Here is a 20,436-nt window from a genome sequence, read left to right as displayed (position 1 = left end):
ACCACATGCTAGAGATAAAAGCATCTCTAGGTGGTAGTATAACCTGTCTTTTTCTTCATATTTGAAGGAAAAGTTCGGAATATCTCGGAATTCCATCTCTAGGTGGTAGCAAATCCGGTCGCATCACCTGTTTGTTCGCATTCTTGTTCACAAATTTGGCAATTTGGATGCGGATGCGGAGTGACATTGGTAATATCGCCTCACTTATTTTTTTTGACTTTGACCAGCACCACGCGCCAATAGTACTGTCGCGCGCCACTCCTAATGTCACGTGGGTTGTTTTGGAATTGTACTTGGGCGACACTCCAATTGTCGCGGGACAGTGGTAATGTCACGTGGGTTGACCTTTGCTTATCGAATTTGCGACCACTTAAAGTTGGTCGAAATTTGCGACCAACTTCTTCAAACTTTTTCTTCAAATATAAAGAGTATGCTACCACCACCTAGATATGTTCTAAGTGAGCACAGATAAACACATAATTTTACCTCAAGACCAAAATAACTTGCTAAACTCATTTAACGAAATGCTAAAATGCAACCACAATCCACTAATACCATAATAAACTACAATCTAACAACTATTACAAGGCGTACACAATATGATTACAACCATATGTGTTGAGTTCCTATAATCCAACACACTAACATAAACAATTATCCTAATGAGTGTTAAAATAAGTATATAAAATGCGAGCTATGAGTAGCTCGCAAACGTCTTAAGTTCGAGTTTTAAAATGTGCTCAAACTCTTCTCATATTATTGAACGAGCAAGTTTGAGTCGCCTAAAACAAACCGAATGTGAGTTGCTCGCAAGTTACTCAGCTTGATGACCAACCATACTTTTGACTTCATGAGCTGACCACCACAATCCCACATGTAACAAAAGGGCTTAGAGATCAGATGGAATCCTAGTTAAGTCCAAGTTTTTCTATAGCCTAGATTATATACAAACAATAACGAAAACTCAACAAAAATACAAAAAACAACATATATATAGTCCGACTCCTAAAAGGACTTTAAATAAGGACCTTAAATAAGTACCAAATTTAAAACACCCACAACTTCACCTACAAAATTATTTATAACCTAATCTTTTGTGCATATAATTTACTAACCATAAAGAACATCTCTACAAAAATTAAACTCGTTTGACAATTTTTAACATTAACAAAAGATAATTACAAAAACTAGACATTTCTAGACCTTTATATATATATATATATTCAAAAGTGGAAAACAAGTTTATCTAAATTAGAGTATATCAAACAAGATGTTATTTATGGTTAGTAAATCATATGCACAAAAGATTAGATTTTAAATAATTTTGTAGGTGAAGTTGTGGGTGTTTTAGATTTAATACTTATTTAAAGTCCTTATTTAAGATCATTTTAGGAGTCGGGCTATATATATAAAAAGGATTAGGTTTGCTATTCATAAAGATTTTGTAGCTCAATTTTTTGTGCGTTTGACCTCCAACTCCTTTGTATTATTTATTTCAGAAATTCAATAAAATGTATTCTTTTAAAAAACTAAAAAAAATAAAAATAAAAATTTCCTAACCTCCAATAACATGAAGATTGTGTTGTATAGACGTATAATGCATTTCTTCACTTCCATTTTATACTTCCGAAATAGAAGAAGAAAATAAAAATAGGTATTAATAGTAGCATGCCCGTTATATGAACTCCATTTATGAAAACTCTAAAAAAACCTCCACCATGAAATACAATAAATTAGAAACTGATTTTTAGTGGAGATGTTCTCCCTACAATTTAGATCATCTTTAGAAAAAATCAGTACATTTGAAAATATCTAGACGTATCAAAATTTCCTTATAATGTTATAAAATTATCCAACTGTCTAAATTTTTCAAATTTCAAAACAAATTTTGACAATGTTAAATATTTTTATTTGGGCTGATATTTTGTAGAGAAATTTTCCATTGTGTATCTTTACCAAAAATCAGATGTTCAGTTCATTTGGAGTCAAAAGCCCACAAAAATAATTGGAAAGAAGATAAAAACTGAATTTTTTTTTTGCTTTTTTTTTGTGTTTTACAACGACTTCATCCCATAACCAAACTAGCTAAATAGTCAACCACGCTACCAACCGATCAGTGAAATTGATAGTCAAAGAACTGCAAAGGAAGATGTACAGGCAATACACTAGGTACCCTAGTACAGTACCTAGTACAAAACAACAAGAAACATATACTCATCGTTGCACTGTTCTTTACAGCTTAAAGACAAGCAAGACAAGTCAATCTTAGCAGTACATCATCCAAGGAATCAGTACTGCATCAAATCAAAAGTTTTGAACAAATTCTATCTCATTGGGCCCGACATGTTCTTTTGTCAGTTTTCACATCAAGTGAACTCCTCAACCCTCAGTTCCTCACAACCCCCATGCCCCCATGACTCCAGAGAAGGCATGTGAACACATTTTTTCTGTGGGAATTGAAAAGTCTTGTTCAAAAATCTCATACGAAAAAGGAGGGGGGTGGTGGGAAAAATTATACCAAAACTTTACTGGACTCAATCACTGGTCCTGTGGGGTTAAATGGACATTTTGGCCGGCTTAGTGTTGGGAACTTTGGATACTTTTTCTCATCCCAACCCATTAAGGCACTAGGGCGAAATGCTCAATAATGGCCATATAGCGATCTAGTGACTGGTGCGCAACTATTTTCCTTCAAGTAAACGAAAACCATTGAAGTGCTTCAGTCTCAATAAGTAGATCCTCAATTACGGATAACATGATCGTCCAAGTCACGATATGGAATCAGGAATCTAGTGAGCTTACTTCCTCATTTCATACCAAAAAACACAAAAAAGAAAAAGAAAAAGAAGCACGGTATAGCATCAGGAATCTAGTGAACTTTCGTACTCGGTTCTTACCAAATGATTTTTAAAAAATAAAATAAAAATTAAGACACGGTATAGAATAAGAAATCTAGTTAGTTTTCTTCCTCATTTCATACAAAATATTAAAAAAGAAAAAACGACAGAAATAAACACAACGACGATGAGAGAGCAATGAGGACTATTAGGGCTACTAACATTTAATAACAAATTAGTTGTGCAGTTTTTTGGTATATGGGTCTATCTCTATCTCAATGTTCATCCCTTTCCAAAAAAAAAACAATAAGCGAACAGAAACACAACCAAACAAATTGCACCGTCACACGCCAAAATATTCTCCATTGTTTATGGAAGCTATTAAACAAGTAAATCACTTTGAAAATAGAAGTAAATCACTTGCCTAAACAAAAATGTATTGGAACAGATGGCAGTATAAAACGATCAGGGCTACGTTCAAATTCGAATTGACACTCTTATCTCCCCAAAAATCTTCTCGTTTCAATATGTAGAACTTTGTCACATAGCCTGACCGATTATATAATGAAGCATCTACAACTTCGTATTTTTTATCCATTTTCTATAAACACAAAACTTAATTAAAATCTTCTGCCCACTAGAAAGTATGCAAATCCAAACAAATACTTGATAACCTGCAATTTGAACACAAGTCTAGGTCCTATCATTTCGACTAAGTGCAAAACTCTTTTGATTTTTTTTTTTGTTAAATTCTTCTTTCATTTCTATTGAAAACTTATGCTGGCCTTACATAGTTGTAATTTTCTAAATGAATCATGACAATGCAACAAACATGTGACATTTCCACAGCAGGAAAATTTCTCTAATTCCTCAATAATGGAAACATTGTTGCATGCTTTGATGAACTTTCACCTGATTAGCGGAAGGAAGAAAAAAACAAGAAAAGATGGAACTTTCACAATTTCACCTGAACAATTGCAGAATCCATAGTTAAAATCTTAGAAGTGCGCAATCAGGAAGAAATTTTAATATTTGGTTAGATCCATTTAAGATTGACCCACTATAACAAAAACGTCCCTTAATTATATACACACTAGGATTAGTAGCATATCACAGTTTCTATTTAGACTTCACCAACAAGCTTCAATTCTTAAAAACAAAAGACTGAAAATGTGTAAACTACGAAACAAGCTTATTGTGAATGATTAAAGATTTACCCCATACTCAATTCCAATTTTACTAGATCGGGTTCTTTCTTTAAGTAAAAGAGGGTAAAGCATAATGTTGAAAAAGAAGACTATTGCCAAAACTCCATGGTTTCTCACCGGGAAAGCTTTTTCATATCTCAACCAGCAAGTGAAAACACAGTTCAAAATGCACTTCCTCATCTCCTGATATAAATCTGGCCATAAATAATTCAGGGAACAATAAACAAAAAAACATCGAAGCAATCTAGGAGACTAGGACTCAATTTCAAGGAGGACCACGCCCATCGTATGCCCCCCATGCTCCATGATAGCCATCACCGAAGGCAGTACCAGTATATCCCATTTCGGAGCTTCCTTTTGACAACGCATATATACCACCTACAAAATTAAAAGGATCCTCAAATATAGGCCTCAGCTTGTCCTCCCCGCTTTGGACACTCAGTGTATGGAACATCAAAACAGGAAAAATGAGAATGCTTTACCAATTGCTCTTGCTCTTTGATCAGAACTGAGTTCTGCTCTTAGCTTCTCAAGCTCGCGAGCCAGGGTGATGAGATTCTTCTCCATAACTTGCTTCTGTTCCATTTGCTCCAAATTGGCTTTCTTCTCATATTCAAAAGCCTCTCTACAAAATAACCCCTTGTAAATTAAGTTATGGACTAATCCCTCTGCTGCATACTTGTGCAAAGAACAATCTTGTTGGGAAAGCCTACTCCTACTATTTATTACCACATCTACACTACTGGTATTAGTCGCATAAACCGGGGGGTGGGGGGAGAGAAGAAGAGGAATGGGGTGACCCAACAAAACAATTAAACAGTGACAAATTTCAAACCTGGCTCTTATAAGTTCCGGATGCAAACCATCCACATTGGCCCTCATCATAGGCAATTGCTTATTTTCAGCTTGAACTCGAGTCAGATCCTTGTTGAGACCCTGAACCTTTGCAGACAACTCCTGCCTTAGAGCATTGAACTTCAAAGATTCGGCTCTTAACTGTAATACTTCTGCCTTTAAAGGATCAGTGGCACGAAGCTCAGATTCTAGCTTCAATCCTTTCTGTATGAGCTCCCTAGCCTGTAATTCTTTGTCAGCCCGAAGCTGAGGTATAAGCTGACCAAGTCTATAAATCTCATCTTTGGCTGCAGCGAGCTCGCTCCTAATAATTAAGTGATCATCTGCCAGATGCCGATTCTCTGAAGCCATCCTCCGCATTTCTTCCCATTGAATTTCCAGCTCCTCCTCCAGCACAGCAGGGTGGGGAGGAAGGAGTCGTGGTCTTGGATTTATAACATGCCTCAGACCATCACGAAAATTTCGATGACTACTGTTAACAGGATAATGAGGGGCTCGGTTTCTCCCTGCCATAGTAAAGTCCTGCACAAGGAATAACAAAATCACCTATGGAGGAAACCGCTTGTGCAAATATAACCTATCCAAAACTATGATGAATCTGAATGCACAACTCCCCAATAAAAGTTAAGTTCCACAGCTGAAGCTTCACATTCATTGGCATAAGTCTCATCCAAAATTTACTTCCCATGATACATGTGTGAACCATGGTGTCTGTACTGGAAATCTCAACCAAACTATAGAAGTACACCCTAGAAATCTACTGCCTCTCCCAAAAGCACCAAAAAGAGTGTTACAAGTCCATATTTCAAGGAATATTACACAAACAGATATTCAACCTCCCAAATATAACCTCTGTTTGCTTTTAAGTACAGAATCTATTGAACATCACCAAATGCTTGAACTCAATTAGGTAGGTTCATTTTATCCAAAATACTCTGGTGTATTCTTATCTGCAAAAAAGGAATTATATCAAGGAAAACAACATGGTGTACAAGATGAAACAGAAAAATGGTGGGAGCACATTTTTTAAGTTAAATCTCTCCAAATACAATTGAGATTTTTCAGTTTTGACTTATGACTGGCCTTACACCAAAAAGGCAGAATCACTATACTCCCAAAAAGGCAGTGTAGAACCTTTTTCGTGTGCTCCTTCCACATCATCCACAGGACTGTATCAAGAGTAACTTCATAGGAATTTATATTTCCCAAGCATGCCTTTGGAAAAAAGAAACCAGAACACAAAACAAGCAATTGGTGCAGCAATGATCAACAGCCAAACTCCTCTGAGATGTTGCCCCAAACCAGAGCCGAAAAATTGCAAGGTGATCTACTAAGCCTCATTAAAAACATCTGGGTCGCAAGGGGAAGTAGAGATGATAAATGAACTAAAAGCGCATTCTAGTACCTCTCACAAGCTACTTAATGAAGAGACTTGTTAGTCCGCCACTCAGGAGATGTCCTCCTAGAACTCTAACAAGACTCATGACTATAATAACTTTAAATCCACGGTTACCTCTAACCAAAGTGAAACTAGTCTCAACTACAATAGCTATAAGTGGGTAGCTTCAACAAAAATAATGTTGTTGTACCTGATGCGGAGATGAGCGATCACCAAACCAACTTCAGATCAGCTATCCTTACAGTCACAAAGACCACCCTAAGCAATTAGAAACCCAAAAGCATCATGGAGAGTTTCCTTTCCAAAAGCTTCATGATCCAAAAGAAACTCATATGCGGAAACAAATCCCACTAACACCATATCTTCCCAAACATAGCCTCTGCAACTTATATATAAGAAGCTCACAAGAAGAATGGTCACAAACATTTTCCAGATTTAATCTTACGTAATGACTTTACTACCTTGTCTTTGATCTTACGTAATGACTTCATTACCTTTTCAAGATTTAATATTACATAATGCACTCTTTGAACAATCTACAGCTTCCACATATCAAAATCCAGATTCTATCCAAACTACATGCCCAATTTGCAGAGATTAAAACCTAGAACATATACCAACAGCATAGACCTTCAAGGTTCCTCATGGACTCATAAATTCCAATCACATCACTCTCCCAAATGACATTGGGTGTTCCCTTTTGATTCACATTAAACGGAAACTGGTCTTATAATCACCTTCAAATAATTTCAATCTTAAACATTTGCTCTGTGATATCTCAGGCCACATCAAGAAGCTTCAAAGATTAAAGTTTATATCTGCTTTATTTTTCTTATCTTTGTACGATGAGTTAGATGATTTTTCCATTTACTCGAATGAGGCAAAACCATAGAGGCTTACAGGTGTCCAATCCAATAAAGACGCCTTCTTTGTTCTTACAACTTCGAATTTCACTTACAACAGTCCTACAAGAAATCATTTGCTCCTTTGCATTGGAATTGTGGGAGCTTATTATGCAGCCAGTATGCATTGCATTTCCTCGGATAGCTCAGGTAGACTCTCTGGAGGAATGGCTAGTGGCATGGCCCAAACTCAGAGGAGTCGGTTTCACTGCTAACTTATGGAGAATGACACCGTATGCAGTGATTTGGGTCTTGTGGAAATCAAGAAACAATAGAGTCTTCATAAACAAGTTTACTACTGCTGAACGAGCTTGTGTGGAAGTTAAGGCTTTCTTATGGTACTGGTCCTCAGCGACACTAGAAAGGAAGGATTACAGGTTCAGGGACTTGGTGCTTAACTGGCAGGGGATCATAAATAGTCTTCCAGGTTGGAGTAGTCTTCTAGGTGGTGTCTGTCTTGTTTATGCTACTGGTGATCCTCTCTCTCACCTTAGTATACTAGTACTGTTGGTAAGTATATGAACGAATGTAACTGCTTTCTTCCATTAATAAAATTCAATTATAAAAAAAAATAAAAAATAAAAAATAAAAAAATCCCTGGACAGTGCAATCAATTTTTGGCATTCCATAAAATTTTGGGATGTTAAGCTACATTAGTACAAACTTCACAAAGAAAAGTACTTGAATGATATCAGCAATGTCAAGTAGTAAAAGAGTATGGTTTCAAACATATCTATCAACTATCTCTTGAGGCACGTCCAACAGAAAGGGTTTCACAAAGTACAAATCAGTAATACAACGAAAGATACCAGGTGAATGTTGACTATTGAACTAGTGAAGGAAGCAAGTCGAAGCTGAAAATCCAAGACTTCATTTATTGCACAAATTTTTGGATTTCTTCAGTCTCTATAACCGTTCTACTTCCCAGCATCTTATGGGAACTATAATGATATAAAAGTCCCCTCTTCAGAACCATTGGACCCTTATAATCAACTAACCAAGAACATCAGGACTAATGCATCAGTCATTTAGACCTTTAGCCCTATGAGAGCAGAAGCAAAAGAAAATCTAACACGGTGTGACAGGAAATGGAGAAATGTATATTGTTCAATAGAGTTTCTTCACCAAAAAAGACCGTCTGTCCCAAACAGTATACCATATAACACTCCCCAAATAATTTCCTCGATGATCTCCAATATTTACTTAATAGGCACAAGATCTCACCACAAAAAGTACACCTAGAACAAACTCTCCAAATCACACACAGATATGCTTTACCAGCCCATATATTAACTTTTAAGATCCCTGTATTCATAAAATACAAAAGCAAAATTTGTTTTCAATTTTTTATAAGCGATGACGTTTATTTATTTTCATCTCCAATTTAATTACAAGTTCTGAATTGGATGCTTCGCTAGTCCTCCACCAATAAGCGGTACTAATAGCAACAATGTACAACTATGTTGTTTCAGTATAGCGCACACACACACACACACAAAATACAAATATTAAGTCCCAATTTTGGTTTAGCCCCCATGAAACCCAAACCTTTGACAAGTAATGAAAAAGAGAATGAAGAATCAAACTTACAGAAAAAAGAAAATATCTGCAAATTCCAACAGCAGGTGTTCAGAAGCCTCCAACAACCTCGTATTTCGCAAAAATATTTTTCAGTTCCCAGGTTTGGTACTAGATTCGATGACGTAATTGCCCATACAAAACTGTTTAAATAGGTTCTTTCGGGACTAGTGGGCTCCTGGACCTCCGGCCCATGGCTTTAAAGGCCTGTACATATTGGATTCGAGTTCTTAAAATTTATATTTCATAGACTCAGATTCGGATGTAACCGGATCAGCATATCCTTTTGCAGCCCTGTAGGGGTGTTAAAAGGGGCGGGCCAGTCTGGCCCCCAAACCATAAAAGCCCTCATGAGTGAGGAGCGGACTAATGTGTGTTGAGAGTCGGGTCGAATAGGGTCGTGACAAAAATATGCAAGCCCTTATCTGGCCCTCAATTTTGAAAGTCAAATAAGGGCTAGGCCTGGTCGAATTATACACTACAATTTTACTTAATTTTTTTAGTGGTTTTGATTTTTTTTTTTTATTATACTTTTGATTATGTATATCAATTTCAACTAAAGATAGAAAACTTATTCTTATACCTTTAGAAAAAGAAATATAGAGATGGTGGAAGAGATGAAAGTCTTACACTTTCAATACTTAACCATGTTGCTACATCAGAATTGCATGTTTACTTTGTCTTTATATGACCTATATACCTCTCTTTCATTTAATTACAAAAAATATATATGTTATGTTCTAATCTACTCCTTATTAAATACTAGGGGTGTCTCTTTTTTTCGAAAACCCAATTTTTTCAAATTTCGATCTGATACTTTTTCGAATTTGAGCATGATATTTGTGTTCCAATATCCGAAATTCCGATATCTGATTTTTCCAAAAAATAATTTGATCGGAATTGGATGTGTTTTCAAAATCCGATCCGATCCGATTTTCAATTAATTTCCGAATTTTTAACATATAGCGCACTATTTCATATAGTTACTAAATTAAAACAGCTGATAATTTACAAACCAGGGAAAAAAACCCTTAAGAAGTAGAACATTGTCTCTCTCACAATTTCAAAAAATCAATATTGTCATTCTAATACATGTCTCAATTTCTCCCATCTTCCTATTTATTGAATTAATGTATTAACATGAGAAAAAACTTACTGAATGAACATATTAAAAGGTCTAACTTGTTTACTGAATTAATATATTTCAAAATAATTGCTAAATGAATATATTAATTGGATAAAAAAAATGTTTATTCTTAAGAGAATCCGATTATATAATTCAAATTTCTAATTTATTTCCATATTTTGCAAATTTTGAAATTTCTGAAAATTTTCTGATTTTTCAAACTTTCCGAATTCGGAAAAAAAATTGCCTTCCGAAAAATAATTGGATCGGATTTGGAAAGGATATTGTCATTCGAAAAAAATTAGAAAATTTTCCAAAAGCCCTATCCGATCCGAAGTCACCCCTATTAAATACTAATTTTAGTAAAAAAAATTGATATAATCTACATAATTAAGTTATAAAATATATATGTAATATAAAATAACAAAAAAAATATGAGGCTCAAGTAAGGGTTGCTGAGGGCTTAATGATAGTCGGACTTATGTTTCGGAATCTAAGCCCTAGCCCGCCCCTAATAAACACAAGGATCGAGCCGGGCAGCCCTCAAATCTATGAGTACAAGCTTTTGAAGACTGAGTTGAGGGCCTGACGGCCAAATTATCACCCCTCTACAACTACTACTGAAAGGTCATGGCTTTGGAATTTGGCATGGTCGATTGTTGGTGCAATAGTGAAAGCAGAATCTTCATTGAAATTTGCAATTATCTTTGTTTTTTGGGTAAAGATAAATTTTAATTTGCAATCGTCTTCAATCTTTAAGACAATAACCACTCCTCAAAATACTTTCAAACTTCAATTTTGTAAAAAAAAACATTGCTTTATTTCATTAAGAGGGGTATTTCATTAATCACTCACGTAGTCACGACAATGTCTAGAATTTTAAATTCGACGACATCCTGTAAATTATCTTAGTTATTTGTCCAGTACTCCAGTGAAAGGATGACTGAAAAAGACATCAAAACAACAATATTTCGTAGTACAATATCTGGATAGTACTAGTGGATTAGTTGTTAAAAACTGTTGAGGGTTGAAATGGATATTGTCAAAATCTTATCGTACACCTTACCTAAAATTAGTCTCATTCAAATATTCAATCAATCTCTGTCTGACCAATGACATAAGGACCTAAAGAAAATCTCTACATGAAAGTTTCGAAGGTTAGTTTTGGAATAATTACCATTACACCACCACATTAATCTTTAATTTCATTTATTCTACATCTTTCGCTTGCAGCTGGCACACATGCTGATGTCTGATTGGACAAGCAACCTCTGCAACAAATTATTATACATGGATACAGTTTACTTATAAATAAGAAACCAAGCAGTAGCACACTGTCACTCACCTGAAGTATCTTTGAGCCAACTCATTTTGACCCCGAAAGTTGGTTTCGAATGAGGGTGGTTTTATTTTTTTGCTTTTGCACTTTCATTTTTTTTAGTCAAAAGGAACTTGATCTCAAGTTCTCAACAGATGATTTTTGAAGTACAATTTAGTGTGTGCCCCCTTGGGATCCAAAAACTCCTACGTATACAAGTATACTTAGACGAGCTAAAACAATGCCTACTAGCTCAAAGTTACTTATAGATTTTCCAAGCGAACAAGCCAACCCGAGCTATCCTAGATTCCTAGCTCAATTTCATACTTCCAGATGGTATCCGTCGTGGACGAACTCAATGGAGCACCTTCGGCTTGGTAATCTATTTTCTTAGGCTGGAAGCTAAGCAAACACTTTGATTAACTTTAACAAAATCCTTCCATTAACACCAGAATTCTTGATATTTTAGATTCAAAAACTTTCACTAGAACTGTAAGAGACTCCCATTGTTTTATTGTCGTATCTATGTATTGTCCTAAAAGAAACAAGAAACGCCGTTATTCCATAAGAAAATGCAATTCCCAAATTTTCAAACCACATGGCCATGGCTTTCTCTTGAGTTGATAAGAAAACGACGAGAAGATTATCTATCCTTTGACACTTACCAAAAAAATGTTATCCTTTGACCTGAAGCCTAGTCTAAAGAAGAAATCTGCAGGGTAGATGAAGTAATTTGCATTTGTTGTTATCCTTAGACTCTTAATGCTGTTTTTTTTTTTTTTTTTTTTTTTTTAAGTTTATTTTTTGGTTCGGTGTAGATTTTTTGTATCAATATTGTCATGACTCATCATGAATCAATCCAAGCCTTTCAGTGTGTGGCAAGTGTCATGGTGTTCGGTGTTCTCATGGAATCCACAAATAGAAAGTGTCAAATCAAGAAACCATCTGTGGCCTCCGACCCTCTACGGGGACGATTGATAGGTGCAATCTCTATGTATGTTCCAGAGTGTCCAAAAATCTCGAAAGCACCTCCCCACCACAGGGATTGCAAGTGTTTCCACACGGAATCCCAAGTGTTTTTTCTAATAGATAACTTCAGTTGAAAGTTTTGGAAATATAAAACTTTTGAAATCATGCATATATAAGATATTCTTGAATAAAAGTCCAGAGAGAAATTGATAATAGCTGACAATCAAATGTAGTAAAACCTCGATAATTTAATACCTTGGGAGCAGGTAAAATCTATTAATTAAGCAGAGTTGACAAATTAATAATAATACTAATTAATCGGTAAATTAATTAATAGTTATTAATTTATCCAAATATTTATGAATTTTCAAAATTTATTCAAGAAATATTTTCTATGGTGTTAAAGATCATATTATATTATCTTCATATATATTTAATTATACTTTAAGAACTTGTTCTCTTAAGTTTTAATGTTTTAGGAAATAGCTATGTATCAAAGTGATCTTACATGATCCTTGTCGACATTTATATTATTTTTTCTAATATGTACAAAGAAATACTTATTAAGTGATATTATACATGACCACAAGATTAAAGATGAGATCGACTCATATTGTATAGTCACATTTGTGACCCCCAAGTAACAATCATCACAAAAGACCCCACATTATTCCGTCTTGAAACTGCTAACAGGCCGTTTGCTTTTATGAAATACCAAATTTACCCTTATAAAGTAGTTGTTGTGGTCTGAGTTTTGATTTCTCTAATTCTTTTTCTTCTATCTACTACTGGAAGCCATGAATGAACCAAATTGAAGATACACTCATATACATACATCTCAACCGAATCTCTATAAAGTCAAACAAACATGAAAAAGCAGCAAAACCTTTTGGAAACTGTAGACATCCCATTTTTGCATTCTAGGAATAATTCATTCACAATTTTGTCTTGAATTAAATTTGATAATATAAGGTGATTTGTATTATAGAGTCTTCATTTCTACATCAAAAATCTTTTTTTTTTTCATCTTTTATTAGTGTCTTTAGACTCTCTTCATCATGTTCTAGCTATGGCTGAAGTTTCGTTGCATTCTGAGTTTCGAGTTGAAAATGACCAAGATATCCCTGTAACCCTTTAGAGCCCAAATTTCGTTTTTTCTACTCTTTTTTTGGATGGGATTATTTCATATTTGAATTCTTCTTTAAAAATTCTTCGAAATGAGTATAAGCTTGCCTAGGTTCTTTTTGGATTTAAGAAACCCTCATCTTGTCATATCCCGTTTCAGTCCGTTGTGCGCGTTGTTCAGTGCAATATATTTTTGGAGTAAGATTTCAACCCAAGGGTATTTTTAAGAGTTTATAGGCCTTCCTAATGGATTAATGAACAACTTTTGTGAAGAAGGGTTTGCCTAATTTTGACCTGGTCAAAGGAAATTTGCAGTGTTAAGAAAATGGTCAAAATGGGCCTTTTTGGTTGGATTTGGACACGTGCTCATGGGCTGTGGATCCAACTCGTGTTGGACCTTTTAATTAAGGTTTCTAGACTATTCTCAAGCCTCCAGAACCCTAGAGAATCTTCCTTATTTGTTTTATTTGATTTGATCACTAAAATCAAGAATATTCTAGAGAATATGCTATTTTGGAGCCATGTTTGGAAACTCAAGATTGTGGGAATATTGAAGACGTCTAGGGTTTTTTTTTTGCCCTAATCCATCTACAAAACCTAGAAATGAAGGGCCAAGATCGCACCTCTCTTTCCACCTCTTGAATCAAGGGCCAGATTTAGGAGGTGCATCCAGAAAGATATCAAGTCATTGGATTTTTCTTAATCAACACTTAACCATTGGATCAAACTCATTACCATATTAAAATTCACGCCCAAACACTATAAATAGGGGTCTCATTCACCCATAAAAATGACATATTCAGCTAGTTATTCAGAGCTAATAGCCTAGTAGTCTTCTTTTCTTCAGTATTCTTCATTTTTCTTTCTAGTTCTTCATTTTAGCCATCTTTTCTCCTAGTTCAATCATGAGTAGAAGCTCCATTTCATCGAAAGTTGTTTCTTCTCCCAAATCACCTGTTTCAATCATCAAAGTTGTCAAATCAAGATCAAGTTCATTATCATCATCATTCATCAACAATCAATCAATCAATTTACAATCAAGTATGAGGTAACATTCCAAACAAGGTGATATCTTTCTTTTTTTCTTCATTTAGCATTGCATATTAGGATTCTTTTTTAGTCTTATTATAGCATATAGTTATTAGCTTTACATAATTTAACGAAGATCATCCAACATGATAATAAAATTTCAAGTTGTTTTCGTTCACCTATCGTCTCAAAACATTACACCTTAATAGAAGTAAGGCTGGTTTTACCAGGAGAGCGTAGGTGCTTAACACCTTCCCACATCGTATCTTGACTCCCGAACCCAATAATCATCTAGTTTCGAGGGCTAGTCTTTCATATAGGTTTTACTCAACTTTTTCTTAATAAAGTTAGTGGTGACTCTAAAATAAATTGCATAGACCTAGGTACACATTTTTGTGCGTACAGGTTTTTTGGCAACTCTGCTGAGGACGTCCCTAGAGAGTCAGACTTATGTTTTCTTTTGAGGTGTTTTAGTTAAGATAGGAAAGAAGAAAGCTTATCCATAGGCCAGTTGGAATAGAAGGCCAGGGTTAAGGTTATCTCGTGCAACCATTAACTCGCTCATTGAAATGGAGAATCTACCAGTTAGTTCTTCTCAAGGATCTCTGCTGCTAGCATCTCTGCTAATGGTTATTTCCCCTCTTATCTCTCAAGATGAACATACACTGTCTAGCAACGGACAATCACCCCAAGGAGGTGTTCAGAGTCCAACATCACTCCCAGCTCATGGATCAAAAGACTTATTAAGACAGGTTGTGGAGAAAATGTTTCAAGAAATGCTACCCAAGTACATGAATAAGGGACAAGGACAACAATCTCAAGGGCAATCCGCTCCACCACCAAGGTTTAATCTTAACCTACTTACTCCACAAACCCAACTACCTACTAGGAATGCCATACATCAATCCACCCAACTACAACTTCCTATACCAGCTCAAACTCCAAGCCAACCCATCTCTTATATCGACCCAACTTATATGGCTCAACCAACCATTCACCATTCATACTACCACCCAAACCAATATACATCCACACCTATGTTCACCCCAAATATATCCCAGCCCATGAGCTCCACTCCATTCATGTTCCCTCCTCCATACAACACACTAACACTGCAACCTACCACCTACATGAACACCCAAAACCAAATTCCTATAATCCAAGATCAATACCAAGGCCTAGTGGCAGACAAATTAAAAAAGATTGAGGAGGCATTAACTAAGATCAAAGCAAACGAGTTTGACTTAGATAGTCTCTGTCCATATCCACAAATCAGGGTTCCGCATGGTTTTGAGTTTCCTAAGATGGAGAGATATGATGGAACTGGGTGTCCCAAAGCCCACATGAAGATGTACGCTAGCTACTCACAGCCTATGGGGATCGGGCCAGAACTATTGGTCCAACTGTTCCAAAGGAGTTTGGTGGATGAACACAGATGCTCAGAAGATGAGGATGTGGGTTGAACTTGCAACGGCTTTTGTGACCCACTTTTCGTACAATATAAACATCTAGATGGGTTGAAGACAATTGGAGCCACTCAAGCAAGGTCCAACTGAGACATTCATTGAGTATGTAACCAGGTGGAGGACCAAGGCAGCTTAGATTCTAGACAGGCCATCAGAGACCGAACAGATTCGAATGGTGGTAAAAAATTTGAACTCCGAATATGCAAATCGATTAAGTCTCAACTATCATCCATCTTTGCAGGCTCTGGTTTCGACAAGGACTCAAATTAAAGATGCTTTAGCTTGTGGAACTATGACCTCAATTGTATCTTCAAATTCAAACGATGGTCAGAAGAAGAAGCCACCTTTAGTTACTGTCAACAAGCAGAAGGACACACACACCATTGCCACACAAGTACAGTCTCAGCCACACACACAGATCCAGGCAGAGGTGACAACTCATCCTTCTTCCAATCAAGTAATTTTCCCTCCAAGATAGCAAGACAGGGGTTTTCCCAGGTAACAGAGACAGTTCACAGAATTGGGTTACCCATTACAAGTTGTTATGAAGGCTTTAATCCAATAATGCCTGATTACATTGATGCAACCGAGGCCTCCTCCAAATCCATTGCCATTTTGGTACAACACTTCAAAACGTTGTGACTTCCATCAAGCTCTAGGTCACACAATGGAGAGGTGCATGCTCCTTAAGCATCTTATCCAAAACTTAATTGATGAGGGTAAGATAGATGCATCCAGTCTCGGCACTCCCAATGTATCGACAAATCTATTACCAGCTTATAATGGAAGAGTTAATACTTTGGAAGCTGTCAAGAAAAATCCAGCATCATTCATCGTTCCGATCAGACAGACGTCCAATGTTAGCACCACAAGGCCAGTCAATCTTCAAGATGCAATTAGAGAATACATGGAGCAAACAAAGCCTAGAGGTATCCAACTAAATGAGGTGGTGGCATCATTTTTACATACTCCACAGATTCAAAAGTCATTTAAGTTGACTAGAGAGCATTTGGAGTCCTTTATGATACAGAGGCCAGTTACGAAATGGGTAGATCCTTTGAATACATCTCAATCCGCAGCATCGCAAGTTGGGTCAAAACCTCAGGGACAAGTGATTTGCCAGAATCCAACTCAGTAACAGGTAATACCAAATCCTATCACAATCCCCAAAGTCTAATTTGTGTCAGCCAAGAGTCACAATACAGAGCAGGTTCTAGAGGAGAAGTTGATTGAACCCGAGAAAAGTGAAGATGACTCAGTAATCTCGCTGCATCAGTTGAAGCAATTAGAACCCAGTTTGACAGAGGAATGTGTTGAGACTCACGGGTTAACAAGAGGAGGAAGAATATACAAACCCCCATACTTATAGAAGGATCAGATTTTGGCCCAAGAGCCTGACCCGCCAACATCTATTGAACCGAAAAGCAGGATGGTAATGAAGTAATCCAACAATTGCAGAAAACCAAGTCCAACATGTCCATATGGGATTTACTCATGACATCACCCCAACATAGGCAAGCAGTTCTTCAAGCCTTGAACCAAGCTCATGTTTCAGCTTCTATCTAGCCGAACGATTTGGCACGTACAGTCGCTTCCCTCAGGAAGACAAACTCCATAACATTTTTCTGATGATGATCTGACAGTAGATGGAATAACTCACATGAAAGCATTGACTATTACAGTGCATTGTAATGACTATAAGGTGCCATTTGTACTGATTGACAACGGATTCGATTTGAATATCTGCCCGGTCAATTCTGTGAAAGCCATTAAAATCATGCCGGAAGACTTCACTTTCACTAAGGATATAGCCAGAGCAGCTCATGGGTTTGACAATCGGAGAAGAGAAGTCATTGGTGAGTTCACAACTGACGTCTAAATCGAACTAGTCACATTCTTGGCAATGGACATTGAGGCTAATTACAATTTCCTTTTGGGCAGACCATGGCTACACCAAGCCGGCGCAATTCCATCTACACTTCACATAAAGCTCAAGTTCTTGTGGCAAGGGAAGACTATTTGCATCACTGGCGATTCGGAGGATCTGGACTCTTCAGATGAGCATAAGGTAATACCGATGATTGAAGGAAATTGTGACTACACTGAAGAGCCACTAGGAATTGTGGAGTTTAGAGCACCTGACAAGGAGAAGCTCCCTACTCTATTTTGCAATGGAAATCCCAAGACGACTCAGTTGTTCCATGAGCAGAACTATTTTCCAGGACTTGGATTGGGGAAAAACCAAGATGACATCTTAGAACCGCTGCAGATTCATAGTTAAGATGATCGGAAATGGCTAGGGTATACTTAGGAGATTGTGGAAGGACTGTTAGAATTGTTTATTGATTCTAGTGCCACGATGAATTATCTCGGATTGGCTCTACTTGATCTAGGGGCAGAGATTGATGTTATTATTGATTACAACATGTTTTGGGGCGAAGACGATGACCCAGATCCAAACTCATAAATTACTGCTTTAGAGCCAGATATTAATTCCTATTCAGGATATTGCTAGCTTAGGTTTGATCAGGAGGCTAGGCAGTTTAGTTGGATAAATGAGGTTAGATCGACATCTTCCTTGTCAGTTATAGACTATACTCCCATCTTTTACTTTGGCCAGTTCCCCAGGGTTAGAATCTTACCCAATAGACGAGACTGTCACACCTCATCATGTCCAGTTGGACCCTCAGACCATGCTGGAGTTGGATGATCTATTGAATATGGACTCTATGATAGACCAAGTTCTAGTGGATGTTGAGAACATGCCACTTCCTGACTCCCAGACGTAGTATGAGATTTGGGAAAGGTTTCTAGATACCTTGGATTCTGATGAGGATCTATTCCTCGATGGACACTATGATGATTGGGGAACCCAAATATGCATGACCGATCCGGTCCCCAGCCAACATAATCCTCTCTTTGAGCCTTTGGACGAGTCCAATATGGCCCAAAAAAAAAAGCTCGTGAGACTTTATGTTTCAACCCCTGTATATAGTCATATTTCAAAAATCCAAAAAAATTCAAATATTTCAAAATTCCAAAAAAATCCAAAAAGTTTTAAAACTCTCGCAGATATAATTTACCCACTTGCCTTAGGGCAGGATGATTGGATGACTTGTGCAAGTTATGACCCCTTCTCCCTCGACGATGAAGAAGAAATGGACAATGAAGTTGTTGAGTCCATTCTTCCTCACGAACATTATGAAGACCGATCGACGCCAATCACCGAGGAGACAGAGACAATTAATATTAGCACCACAGAAGAACCACGTGATGTGAAGATTGGTACAACTCTAACCCTTTATGAATGCAGAAACCTGATCGAATTGCTAAAGGAATACAAGGATATGTTTGCTTGGTCCTATGAGGATATGTTGGGATTGGACACCAATATAGTGGTTCACAAGTTGCCACTATCTCCAGAGAAGAAACCAGTTAAGCAGAAATTGAGGAGGCTTAGACACCGAAATGGATGCTAAAGATCAGAGAGAAGGTAATCAAGTAGTACAATGCTGGTTTTCTGATGGTAACTCACTATCCTACTTGGTTGGCTAACATCGTCCCAGTCACTAAGAAAGATGGCCAAGTAAGAATATGCATTGACTACAGAGATCTTTATAAGGCAAGCCTAGTATTGATATTCTAGTCGATAACACTGCTGGTCTCGCACTTCTATCATTCATGGACGGATTCTCTGGATATAACCAAATCAAGATGGCAGAAGAAGATATCCCCATGGGGGACCTTTTGCTACAAAGTTATGCTATTTGGTTTGAAGAATACAGGAGCTACGTATCAAAGGACCATGACTGCTTTACTCCATGACATGATGCATGTGGAAGTAGAGGTATATATGGATAGTATGATTATTAAGTCATGGAGTCGGGACGACCACTATACGAATCTGAAGAAGTTGACGACTTCGTAAGTTCAAGTTACGGTTAAATCCTTAGAAGTGTGTTTTTGGAGCCACATTCGGAAAGTTGCTTGGTTTCATGGTTAGCAAAAGGGGCATTGAAGTTGATCCGGCTAAGGTCAAAGCCATTGTGGAAATGCCCGCACCCACTACGAAGAAGGAAGTCAGAGGATTCCTAGGGCAACTTCAGTATATCAACAGATTCATTGCATAGCTCACACCCATCTGTGAGCCTATCTTCAAGTTGCTAAGGAAGGATCAGCCTAAGGAATGGAATGAGGAATGTCAACGAGCCTTCAACAAAATTAAGCAATATTTGTTGAAGTCACTGGTACTTGTTCCCCCTACCCCTGGCAAACCCTTGTTACTTTACATCTCTGTCACAGAAAATTCAATGGGTGTAGTGCTTGGACAGCATGATAGGACAGGTATAGTTGAGCGAGCTATTTACTACTTGAGCAAGTGTCTTCACAAATATGAAGCAAACTACACTCACATTGAGAAGACATGTCTGACACTAGTCTGGGCAACACAACGTCTTAGACACTATATGCTTGCATATTCAGTGTTGTTATTATCTAGGATAGATCCGCTCAAGTACTTGATAGAGAAGCCTATGATCACTGGCCGAACCTCACATTGGCAGCTGCTTTTGGCAGAGTTCGAGATTACTTATGTCACGCAGAAATCTATCAAGGGGAAGGCATT

General features: G+C 37.0%; 1 protein-coding gene across 3 annotated transcripts; it reads right to left on the bottom strand.

The window, feature by feature from the left end:
* Positions 1-4,060: 4,060 nt before the first annotated feature.
* LOC147479575 (protein FLX-like 3) lies at positions 4,061-8,902 on the bottom strand. 3 transcript variants are annotated; one of them, XM_086577719.1, is made up of 5 exons: positions 8,792-8,901; positions 6,490-6,557; positions 4,881-5,422; positions 4,528-4,670; positions 4,061-4,423 (listed from the first exon to the last, which is right to left on the bottom strand). In XM_086577719.1, the coding sequence occupies exons 3-5, from the start codon at positions 5,411-5,413 to the stop codon at positions 4,311-4,313; spliced, it is 789 nt and encodes a 262-aa protein (XP_086433845.1). In that variant the 5' UTR covers positions 5,414-5,422; positions 6,490-6,557; positions 8,792-8,901; the 3' UTR covers positions 4,061-4,310. The 3 variants fall into 3 exon arrangements, with proteins under 3 accessions (XP_086433845.1, XP_086433844.1, XP_086433846.1); XM_086577718.1 differs by lacking the exon at positions 6,490-6,557 and having other exon boundaries at positions 8,792-8,902; XM_086577720.1 differs by lacking the exon at positions 6,490-6,557 and having other exon boundaries at positions 4,881-5,850.
* Between the last annotated feature and the right edge of the window lie 11,534 nt (positions 8,903-20,436).

The sequence above is a fragment of the Coptis chinensis genome, chromosome 8 (assembly GCF_015680905.1).
Source record: "Coptis chinensis isolate HL-2020 chromosome 8, ASM1568090v1, whole genome shotgun sequence".
Taxonomy (NCBI): Eukaryota; Viridiplantae; Streptophyta; class Magnoliopsida; order Ranunculales; family Ranunculaceae; genus Coptis; species Coptis chinensis.
This window is presented reverse-complemented; position numbering and strand designations above follow the sequence as displayed.

Coding starts and splice junctions, on each gene's coding strand:
- LOC147479575 (XM_086577718.1), bottom strand. CDS start 5,413: ATGGCAGGGAGAAACCGAGCCCCTCATTATCCTGTTAACAGTAGTCAT. Junction 4,671..4,880: donor CCGGAACTTATAAGAGCCAG/GTTTGAAATTTG, acceptor GTTATTTTGTAG/AGAGGCTTTTGAATATGAGA. Junction 4,424..4,527: donor TCAAAGAGCAAGAGCAATTG/GTAAAGCATTCT, acceptor TTAATTTTGTAG/GTGGTATATATGCGTTGTCA.